Source organism: Amia ocellicauda, chromosome 1 (genome assembly GCF_036373705.1).
Source record: "Amia ocellicauda isolate fAmiCal2 chromosome 1, fAmiCal2.hap1, whole genome shotgun sequence".
Taxonomy (NCBI): Eukaryota; Metazoa; Chordata; class Actinopteri; order Amiiformes; family Amiidae; genus Amia; species Amia ocellicauda.
The window spans coordinates 24,868,848-24,881,313 of NC_089850.1; the positions used below are offsets into that span (position 1 = coordinate 24,868,848).

The following is a 12,466-nucleotide window of genomic DNA, read 5'->3' on the forward strand; positions in this document are numbered from 1 at the left end:
ATCATCCAGTAAGACCATTAAGGAGCATGGCCTGTGTTAAAATCCAATGAAAAATGTAATGCAAAGTTGATTGAAAGTCATTGTTGATTCAGATGTAACCCAGAAAAGCTCCAATAAATTTTCACCTAAAAAAAAATAATTTCACACCCATCTTGAAAGCACGATTTTCAGATCACTAACAAACAGTTATCACTTACATAGTAAAAGGGCTTGAAAAGCAAACTGCACTTAAATCCCATGATCAGATTACTGCTAAAGCAAACACTGCTTAAATGTTGCTAGCCAAGACTAAAAATGAGATAAATGCAACAATGGGTGCAGATTCATTTTCCAATGAGTCTACTATTTAAATGTATGTATAAGTGGGTCCACTACAGACATTCATTTTGAGTTGAACATTTTTTTGGTAATCAGTCTCTACATATGATACATAATGCTCACCCTCAGGCAAAGACTAATTAATATAAATCTGGTATATTGACCTATGTAGCTGTCAGATATGCAATCTCCATAAGGACCTAATTTTCTTCAGTCCATCACTCTCAAATGGTTTTAAATTGAAGTGAGGAGCTTACAAAAAAATAAATAATAATAAGCAGGACTGAAGCACAATAGATACTTTACCTCATTTTTTTTTCTTGTACAGATCATTAGCAATCCAAATCATATGAACTGAAGTCACAGGAATCAAATATAAAGCACATTGATACAATTTATGCACTAATTGAGTTTCAGAAAGAAAAAAAAAAGTTGGGGAGTTATACTGTATAGAAAAGCCACCAATACCATTACTACTTTCTAAATTTTGTAAAGGTGTTTCCTGGTTTCCTTAAAGAGAAACAATTTGCATAGCTGTATATTAAGTCATTCAATACAGAGCATCTGTTGTTTCGGTCCAATTTGCCCAAAGTGAACAATTTTGAATGTGGAGAGCACACACAGCATGACTAAAATCACTAGTGCATGAGGTCATGTCGCCACAATGCTTGCACACGATCATGTAAATGTACGCTTTGCCATGTCTCATCAACATTTAATAAGTCTCTGCAATGAATGCAATGAACAGTCTAATATTTTTATTCTCATAGTGAAATGCTTTAAAATTGTATGGACAGGGAAATTATGAACTACTTTTAAGGAAATGAAAAAGGATCTATTTTTATTTAATTGTATCTTGTATATATGTATATGGATGTTAGCATACTATATTACATAAAACATAATGGGAAGTGGCTGCCAAGGCTAAGCAGAGCTGCACTGTTACCTCCTTCCAGATTATGACCTGCATCCCATCTGCAATCAGAATAACTGGTCATAAACAGATTAAAATGTCTCTTATTTCATTAGTTTGTTTTTTGTTGGTTTGCAAAAGACATGCACTGTTTAAAGACCGGTTTTTCCTGTCATCCTTGCCGTTGCACTTTTTTTAATTATTTTTTTAATATATGTTTTTAACCAGACAATTAGACTCACTTTAACATTGCTCGTTTTGAACCTACATGGTTATTTTATTTTCATTTTCATCTTGAACATTATAAAACTCTGGGAATGTGCATTATTTTAAGGAGATAGTTTAGCTGATAACTACTGATTCTCAAAACCGACCTGGTGAGGTATCACAACAATGTTCTTTTGGCTCCCTCATTAAATTTACGGTACCATTCATCTCTGCAAGAACAACACTCTCCCTTCAGGCTAAGAGGGGGAAAAAATGAAATTATTTGATTTGAAAGACAGGAAACCAAAAAAGAGGGCTAAAATATGTCTAGGCAATGCTATGTTTGTAAATAAATCACTTAGGCTTTGTATGTCAGGTTTGTTTGCTTCTTTCCCATGTCAGCTATATACCACTTTTGTCTTTACCCACTGCACTGCTCTTCTTAACCCACACTTCATCAAACTGTATCTCTGAAAAGCTTTACATAGTTTCCATTGCTATGCTAAGTCAGTGACAGACCCTCAGGGCTCAGCAAACCCATGGTAGCTGGTTTATATTTAATAAGACAGCAATTTAATAAAGACCACACTTGCTTGCTACAATTACAAACTACAGAAGCATGAAAATTAACTGACCGACATCAAGGCAGTGTATCAATCTTCTACTAAATACAGCATTACAGTAATTCCTAAATGCAAATAAAAACTACCAGTTTTATTCATGTTATATTTATAACTAGTTCAACAAAATCACAGATCAGTTTACACATTCATAAACTTGTCGGCATGTTAACCATTAAAACTCAATATTTAATAATCCAAAGAAAGAAAGCAATCATTTATTATCATTATTTGCATTAATCATTCTTTTTGACATGGCTAAACAGCAAAATGTAGTGGAAATAAATTTGCATATACTGAATATTATATTCTGTATACATTGTTACATTCTACAGGATAAATAATTGCTTAGGAAGAATTTTTAATGTGATTTCATGAGTTTATCAGTTATTTACAATAAATAAACAAATGCACAAATATAATGCATTGGGATTTTACCGATTTCTCAATTTAAATTGGAAAGATAAGCTACTACTGTAGTTGCACTCTGCTTATGCTATTTTTCTCAGACAGAGATATGAAAGAATTAACTTGAGAATATCAGAGCTGGATAAATTACATTTTCAAGAAAAAAAAAAAGTATGCACTAACCAAAGACTAAAACGAAGAACATGCCAGTACTCGCCTTCTCCTGAAGACTCCCCCCCAAGTTCCCATTTTGAAAGCAGGAAGAATCAAGGCTTAATTATAGTGGCATCTCTTCCAACTGATACTTAATCCCCTGTGTGTTTAGGTTTATTTACCACCTATTGTGTTTAAACTTGCTTTATTCTCTGCAGGACAGCTTTTGTCACATTCATGTTATGAGATACAAGCAGACAAGTAATTCCTGTCCTGTATTTTATTAAATTTGGGGTTCAACTCAGTGGATGAGAAATATTCTGCAGTGTAGGTGTTACAACGATATGACCTAACCTTGAAAAAGGAAACAGCAGGCTATGACCAGCATCAGAAAACTGACCACCGAAGAGAGAGAAAAAAATAAGTCCCCAGCATAAAATACCACCATAAAAAAAAAAAAAAAAATAGGGGGGAAAATAACTAAATCAGACACTTAAAATTCATAAATGTGTAGATGAGAGTAGATCAAAAGCAACATTAGTAATTTCTTCCAATTAGTCATACAGCAGATCCTGACTTTTACTAGAAAACTTTTAAACACCAAATAAACACAAATTCCAACAGAAAAATACATAAGGCTTTCTTCTTAATTTAATATAACTGTTAAAATGTACCCTCAGTCCATACAATTCATAATTTATTTAGTTTTTATGTGAGAAATAAAAGAGTACAAAAATATTGCCTGAATGTAACATCTGTAAAGTGTCATCATTTTAACAAGTGGCAATACACCACAAAAAAGGTGAATTAATAAAATTCATTCAGGTTGAGGTGCAGTACTAGTGCCATTTTAAATGTTATAGCATCCTCCCAGTTGTCCATGTGGAGTTAAAAAAAAAAAAAAAAAAAAAAAAACAGAACTGGATTTTCCATTAGCAACAATATAGTTTTGGTATTGATACCTCGGAGTCACCTGTTTTCACCTGAGAAACCCATTTATCACACTGCCACAGTACATTATAAAGAGGGAGCAACCCTGCCCTCATTTGTCCAAGTTTTAGGAACTTCTAATGTGGCAGTACATTGTATTTCAAAGGTTATATTTTGCAGTAAACAACAAAAAAAAGGTCTGCTGCTACTCCCTTTAAAGAGGTAATGAGTGTATGAGTGAGGGTAATGAGTGTATATATCAATAGTTCATGCCAATTCTTCCTTTCTTCTTTTAGAAAATGACATCCAGCTGTCCTCATACTTTTCACCTCCAGTGTATATGTATGTTATGTGTGTGTATATAAGCCAAAGAATAATCGAAATTCAAATGTAAGGTACAGAGGGTAAAACAGTATTTTAGATTACCTTTGAGGCTTTTTCCCTTGATATCATATTAGTCTATTGGCATATTTAATGCGGGGGGCACACAAAAGCATAAGACTACTTTAACTCTTCTACAGTCTTCATAACAGACATTTATGCTTTTCGTTTTTTTTTTTTTTTTCAGGTTTGTTGTCTTTCCATGGAGTCCACAACAAAGCTTGTACATTTCACTAAGCCGGGAGGAAAAGGCTATCCAATCTGGTTTAGAGGGCACAATGACATGTATCTGACCTACTCTCAATCCTAGGGCAGGATATGCCCGATACACAAACACAAGCACAAGCAGTGCTGGAAAGCAATGATGCCCTGGTCATCATTCTTGAGTACCAGTCAAAATAAATAAATCAAATTTCATCTGTGATTCTTCAAACAAGATCTAAAGTGAACCTTCTTAGCCAGTCCATCACGTGACTGCATATTTATTTTTTTCTTCCGTGTGACAGTAAACATTTTTAATCACTATTAAAATTGTCAACATAAAAATAAACATTAAGAACAAATAAGAAACTTATGGCAATTATTTTCACGTATTAGTATGTTTCACAATAGAGTTTGCTTCTTGTGGTAGATTGATACACCGATATCAACATACAAGGACATTATAACATTCGGAATGAAAATAGTTATCATAATTCAATTAAAATAACAGTATTTAAAATATAGCGGTTGACCAAAAAGTTATAAAATGTCGGAAAAAGCAAGTTACAGATGTCAATGGTCAAACCAACAGAAAGGCTCAGTTTTAACAAATATGTATCATTATCCTTTAAATAAGTGTGTAGTGTGTGAATCAACAATTACCATCTTATCTTTCAAGATCTAAATAGTGCATATAATGGAAGTATAATTTGGTTAATCATTACTACTGTGCATTTATTCATTTGGGGGGGTGTTAGCCCTTGAGTTTGTGTCAAGAAACCAATTCTGCATCCGACTCGGCAGGGGATGTGGTTGCTTTGGAATTTAAATTAAATGTAAATGTCATTTGAAAACCCATGAAGTTCAACTTCTATATTTTACTCATTCCTGAGTAAACATTTGCATTTAAATGGTATAAAAAGCAAGTCTTAAGAGTGTTCTTCAATGAATGAGTAAAAATCTGTAAAACTACAGTATTAATTGTAAAAATATACTTTATTTCCACATGCATTATATCCTACATAATGGGTGTATATGATAGTCTGTATTCAAGACAAGGGTACACTACTTTTATTCACATTTCAAGTGTTTTATAAAATCTTATGGAATGATGTTTACAACTTTATAGTAGATTACTTAAAAGGTCAAAGTAAACTTTTCAATCTGAGAGATTCATTTTGTGAAGGAGGCAGTATCTAGGATACTAGAATTCCAGTAAAAAAAGAAAGGAGAGAATACAATCTCAATTAAGTGGTTCATATGAAGTGAAAGAAAGCAAAAATACAGAAAGCATATTCTATACAGATATAGCATTGCTTTGGTCTGTACTAAACTATTTACAGGAAAATACCAATATAAAAGGTAAATGTAGCATAAATGTAAATATATGTATTTTTAAAGACAAAACATACAACATTTATTTGTATACGTTTCATCTCCATGTTGTTTATTTTGACTGTAAATAATTGTGTGCTGCCAACAAGAAATATGAGTCAAATACTATCAGAGATGCTTCGAGGGAAAGCTTTGTTTTCGCATTTTGTTCAGCATTAAGATTTAAGTGTTTGCAGATGTGTTTTTCAGATGTGCATTTTCTGACCCTCTTGTTTCAAACCAGTCAAGACCCAAGCCTTCAGAGTTTTATGGCCTGAGTGTTGCACACTTTGACAACCACTTTCTTGTTAAAAACCTAATAAAACTAACAAAACCCAACCCCAAGGCAAATTTTTCCTACTTTTTACATAGCTTAAGCACGAAAGGTTTTAGGCCAAGAACAATATGTTTAGGAAAATGCAACATGTTCTTGTAACACCTTATAGAAATCTTAAAATGCAATGTGACCCAAAAAATCCTGTGTGTGCGCGTGTTTTCATTAAATAACACTGGATTTGCTTTTAATAACACTGGATTTTGTTTGTACTCAGAAGTGAAATCTAAAATTAAAACAAAAAATGCATTTAAGGTTATAGTGATATAACAGTTTAAGCATCAAGATTAATTTTGCTTTTATTATTAGAAATTATCATTATAAGTAATAAGGACAAGTTGATTAATAGTATGTATGTTTTGCATTTAATGCATCACTTTTTTTTCTGGATAATTCAATGTTCCGAGTTCAAGTATATTGTGTTAAAAAAAAAAAAAAAATAGAACAATTATTGTATTCTTACCCTAGAAGCCTGTTATACTAATTTGGTACATAAAACTTGATTAATATACTTTAAAGTTAGCAACATGGACATCAGTTGACAATGAAACTGACATGAAGCTGAAACTGTTTTAGTGAAGTGTCACAAACGCCTTGACCCAGATTCAACATCGCACCCTTAAAACAAATGCATAAAACAGACTAAATAAAATAAAAATAAGCTTAAAATGTATTTTAATGTAAGAAAAAAGACACTTATTGAGCATTACCTGATAGTCGTTGGGCCAGAAGGTGCTGACAGCCAATTCTGCTCTGAGCCAGTCTTTGCCAGTGTTGCTGGTCACATTCCAGATGGGATTAGCAAGGGGACCCTTGTTCACCTTCACTAAAATGTTTAGTGTTCCTGGGCTTGAGCCATCTTGGGTGTATAATAAGTAGTTGAAGTCAATACAGTGTGTGTCATTTTCTTTCATTAATGGAAGCTGAATACGTGCTTTTTCTCCAGAGTCGTGCTGTGAGGAGTCAACCATCATATAAGACCCTGTGAAAAGATAAAAGGGGATAAGGCTTTGGAATACTTGTAAAAGTAAGTGGTCTTCTTAGAATGCCAGTTATTTCACTATCAGAACATAGTGCAGATTTTTTTCACCCCACTTATAAAATGACTTGCAGAAAAAAAAAGACCTTTAGAAGGTGTACTTTAAAGTTTTGTTAATTTACAATGTATAATGCATATTGTACAAAAATCAGAAAAGCAAAACGGTCATACATAAGTACCTACTTGTACAATTTAGAATGTCTACAAATTAGTGATGAAAATGAAAAAAAAACAGGATGAATCTAGAAATCTAAAATACAGCTGTAGAATCACTGAGAAAGTACACATTATATTTTAAGTCTCATCCAAATGACAGAAGAGAGAGATTAAGTATCTTCCTTGAACAAACAGTCAGTGAATCTAAAGTGATTATCTGGTTACAAACCATTTTCCTCCTTTTCCTAGTCCTAGCATATCATGTTAGTGATCAAAATATAAATATGTGAGTAAATAAACAAAACTACTATTCCGCCCGTTTTGTATTTAATAGAATATAAAAGGATTTCACTTTGATCACAAAATAATTATGAAAATATGAAATCAAGTTATTAATTCACTGAATGAGACTGAGTAAAGTATTATAGTCGCTCTGTGTTGCAGCTACTTCGAGATAATTAGTATTTTTTAAAATTTATTTTGAAAGCCATTTGGAAATAGTAGAAACAAAAACATTTGAATGTTTAAAAGTTTATTTGATTCACGTTTTCTTTAGAAGCTCGAACATTATTGCACATTCATAATCAATCTCAAAACTTAAGAGATGGTAGTGTGTCTGAAGATAAAATAAGTACTGTTATAACAGAGATGTTTGTTTAAGGTTGGAAGGATTGTTTTGTTTTCAAAAGCACATAACAAAACAAACAGAAGATGCCCACAAATTCCAAAGCAATCAGTGATGCCTGCATTGAAGACATATGGATAATACCAAAGTCAAGGGAAAACTTAATTTAGAAATCTGCACAAAGTTACTTCATAGTATCTTGGAGTCAATGTATTCTCACCAATGCATTCATGATTCAGGTTTCATATTAAGTTTGTGTTTTTGGTTAACAAAAAATAAATAAAAAAAGAACATTACACCAGATCAATGAATATGCCATAATTTGTATGCAGGAGGACAAGCACTTCTACCTTTGAGTGTAACTATAAATAGCATATGCATAAATACAATGCCTTGCAAAAGTATTCACCCCCCATGGCATTTTTCCTATTTTGTTGTATTACAACTTAATTTAAATGGATATTTATTTATTTGGATTTCATGTAATGGACATACACAAAATGGTCCAAATTGGTGAAGTGAAATGAAAATAACTTGTTTTAAATAATTCTTAAAAAATAAAAAACGGGAAAGTGGTGTGTGCATATCTATTCACCACCTTTGCTATGATGCCCCTAAATAAGATCTGGTACAACCTATTACCTTTAGAAGTCACCATTAGTTAAAGTCCACCTGTGTGCAATCTAAGTGTCACATGATCTGTCACATGATCTCAGTATATATATACCTGTTCTGAAAGGCCCCAGAGTCTGCAACACCACTGAGCAAGGGGCACCACCAAGCAAGCGGCATCATGAAGACCAAGGAGCTCTCCAAACAGGTCAGGGACAAAGTTGTGGAGAAGTACAGATCAGGGTTAGGTAAAAAAAAAAAAAATATCCGAAACTTTGAACATCCCACAGAGCACCATTAAATCCATTATTAAAAAATGGAAAGAATATGACACCACAACAAACCTGCCAAGAGAGGGCTGCCCACCAAAACTCATGGACCAGGCAAGGAGGGCATTATTCAGAGAGGCAACAAAGAGGCCAAATATAACCCTGAAGGAGCTGCAAAGCTCCACAGCGGAGATTAGAGTATCTGTGCATAGGGCCACCTTACCGAAGAGTGGCCAGAAAAAAGTCATTGCTTAAAGAAGAAAAAAAGCAAACACGTTTGCTGTTCGCCAAAAAGCATCTGGGAGACTCCCCAAACATACGGAAGAAGGTACTCTGGTCAGATGAGACTAAAATTGAGCTTTTAGGCCATCAAGGAAAATGCTATGTCTGGCGCAAACCCAACACCTCTCATCACCCCGAGAACACCATCCCTACAGTGAAGCATGGTGGTGGCAGCATCATGCTGTGGGGATGTTTTTTTTTTGTTTGTTTTTTGTTTTTTGTTTTTTTTAATCGGCAGGGACTGGGAAACTGGTCAGAATTGAAGGAATGATGGATGGCACTAAATACAGGGAAATTCTTGAGGGAAACCTGTTTCAGTCTTCCAGAGATTTGAGACTGGGATGAGGGTTCACCTTCCAGCAGGACAATGACCCTAAGCATACTGCTAAAGCAACACTCGAGTGATTTAAGGGGAAACATTTAAATGTCTTGGAATGGCCTAGTCAAAGCCCAGATCTCAATCCAACTGAGAATCTGTGGTGTGACAAAAGATTGCTGTACACCAGCGGAACCCATCCACCTTGAAGGAGCTGGAGCAGTGGCTAGATGTGCCAAGCTTATAGAGACGTACCTCAAGAGACCTGCAGCTGTAATTGCTGCAAAAGGTGGCTCTACAAAGTATTGACTTTGGGGGGGTGAATAGTTATGCATGCTCAAGTTCTGTTTTTTGTCTTATTTATTGTTTGTTTCACAAGAAAAAATATTTTGCATCTTCAAAGTGGTAGGCATGTTGTGTAAATCAAATGATACAAACCCCCCAAAAAATCAAATTTTAATTCCAGGTTGTAGGGCAACAAAATAGAAAAAATGCCAAGAGGCGTGAATACTTTTGCAAGGCACTATACATGTCATTATAATATAGGGCAAATTATTACTTCCAAGAGATGGTTAATAAATATTCTTCTAACATTATGAATTGAAAAGAAAAAAAAATGCAATTGAAAAAGGTTAATTTAGGCTTGGAAAACTTGGTGAAAAAGGGTGAGTTAATCCATATGGTTGTCAAGTATGTCAAAATATTAAACTTTTGCAGTGTAGCGTTAAGTGGGGGTGTATTTTGATAAGAGCATTCAGAGCCTTAGCTGAAGCACTGATCTAAAGAAGACCTCTCCCCCAAAGTAATCAGATTTCCTGAGCTCATCGGCACATGAACTGTTCTATATCAAAGTGGCAGTCTTGGGAGGATGGCACCGAGAATGGGCCAAATGGCTTGGAATCCCTGCTGTGAAATGTCTGGGAAATACGGCCTGGAGGTAATAAAAACCCTTTGAAGCAGGCGAGAGCCGAAATCCCGAAACAGAGCTACGAACCCAGGCCAACCGGCATTTCCAAAAGATGGCATGGATTGACATCAGTCATAAATCGAGCTTCCTCCAATAGGACACTGGGGGCTGAAACCGAAATCCAATTTCACAAACTCAAGAACCAATCGTCTATTGATCTGACAGGCATTAAAAGGCAAGGCACAGCACCTCTGTCTCTCTCTCTCTCTCTCTCTCTCACCTGAACCGGTAACTCGCTGCCACAACTCAACCTGTAGCTCTGTTGCCAGAATTGGAACCGGAAACCAACCAAGTCTTTGCCGGCAACAGAAGAGTTAAACTGGGAGAAGGAGATTGAGCCGTAAGAAGAATTATTTTGAAGAACTTTATTCAGCGCATGCCCACCTGTACCCATCTGATCAGTGGAGTTTTACAGCTGACTAAGTCGACTGCAATACGAAAGTGTTCAGTCATTTAAATAGCTTTTGAATCTTAAGAAACTCGACCCTTGGAAACGAACAGGGCCCTGCTTTCCTCAAAGACTTTGACTTCAAGTAACTACAGTGGAAAACCCTGCTTGCAAAGAAGATTTTGTGCACAACCTTGGAGCCTTCAAACCAGTGGAAAATCTGTTTGGAAAAGACTCTGTCGCGAAACCCCAACTTCCAGGTGCATCGACTGAGTGGAAGTTCTTGGACGAAGCCGAACCAGACTGCCTTTGTTCCAAACCACACGCACCTCCTGCCGTGTGCTGTTATCTGAGCCCGAAGACAGAGAGGCCTCTCTGCGACGAAGTTCAGATAAGTTTAACAGTTAGGAGTTCATGATTCATGACATTTGAGAAATCAATTAGAAATGTTAATCTGTGATTCATAACTCTAGAATGTGTAATATAATTTAGTTTTTAAATATAAATGTGTGTTGCATTAAACTGTTTTGCTTGACAATTTTAGAAACAAAATCTGTCAGCGCCGAGAGATATCTTCTCATTCCTGTTTAACGGTTTAGTCTGAAATTGACACGTTAATAGACACTAGATTATAGGTGGCCCTGCCTATCCTTAATCATTGAACAGTAATCAATTAGGGAGAATTGTGGAAACAAGAAATGATGGAATCTATCTCTGCACCCAAAACGTAAATGAGACTGATATATATATATATATATATATAAATACTAACCTGCATTAGTTATTTAATGTGCGACTAACAATACTAATGAGAGACTCACCTTCGTCTTACTAACCGGTATTGTAGTCAATGTGTTTGTAATTTTGTGTAACATTTTGTGTTATCATATGCGATTCCATAGTCTTTGATTTGGTCACGGAAGTGATTTGGCTTTCATTTGTTGATCTTGAGTGAATTTTAATTAGTTTTTCTAGTTTAACTAGTGTGGTGCTACATTTTAATCTTTGTTTTTAATACATTTCAGAATTTATATCTTTGGAATTGGTGTCTACGTCCAATTATTGCAGAAATTGAGTTATCAAGAATCCTAGAATCTTGTAGAAAGTGATACTTAAATTAACTTCTTTAACTGAAATATATAAGTGTACCTTACGCTACAGCAGCATAATGCGCATTTCATTTACTATTATTTGACACTTCATAAATTCAATTTATTTTTTACCCAATAGTATAAAACAAAAGTAACAAATACAATATTTTGTGAATTACTCAAATTATATTTGCATATATACATACATACATGCATACATACACTGAGGGAAAAAAGTATTTGATCCGCTGCTGATTTTGTACGTTTGCCCACTTACAAAGAAATGATCAGTCTATAATTTTAATGGTAGGTGTATTTTAACAGTGTGAGACAGAATAACAAAAAAAATCCAGAAAAACGCATTTCAAAAAAGTTATAAATTGATTTGCATGTTAATAAGTTAAATAAGTATTTGATCCCCTATCAATCAGCAAGATTTCTGGCTCCCAGGTGTCTTTTATACAGGTAACGAACTGAGATTAGGAGCACTCTCTTAAAGGGAGTGCTCCTAATCTCAGCTCGTTACCTGTATAAAAGACACCTGTCCACAGAAGCAATCAATCAATCAGATTCCAAACTCTCCACCATGGCCAAGACCAAAGAGCTGTCCAAGGATGTCAGGGACAAGATTGTAGACCTACACAAGGCTGGAATGGGCTACAAGACCATCGACAAGCAGCTTGGTGAGAAGGTGACAACAGTTGGTGCGATTATTCGCAAATGGAAGAAACACAAAATAACTGTCAGTCTCCCTCGGTCTGGGGCTCCATGCAAGATCTCACCTTGTGGAGTTTCAATGATCATGAGAACGGTGGGGAATCAGCCCAGAACTACACGGGAGGATCTTGTTAATGATCTCAAGGCAGCTGGGACCATAGTCAC

The 12,466-nt window shown here is 35.0% G+C and overlaps 1 protein-coding gene across 7 annotated transcripts in view; it reads right to left on the reverse strand.

Annotated features, from left to right (window-relative positions):
* The window catches only part of ptprk (protein tyrosine phosphatase receptor type K), a 252,383-nt gene that overhangs the window by 176,116 nt on the left and 63,801 nt on the right, over positions 1-12,466 (reverse strand). For all 7 annotated transcript variants that reach the window (XM_066699287.1, XM_066699337.1, XM_066699321.1 and 4 more), the window contains exon 3: positions 6,550-6,821. In XM_066699287.1, coding sequence (XP_066555384.1) covers positions 6,550-6,821 — 272 coding nt within the window. The remainder of the gene's footprint in view (positions 1-6,549; positions 6,822-12,466) is intronic.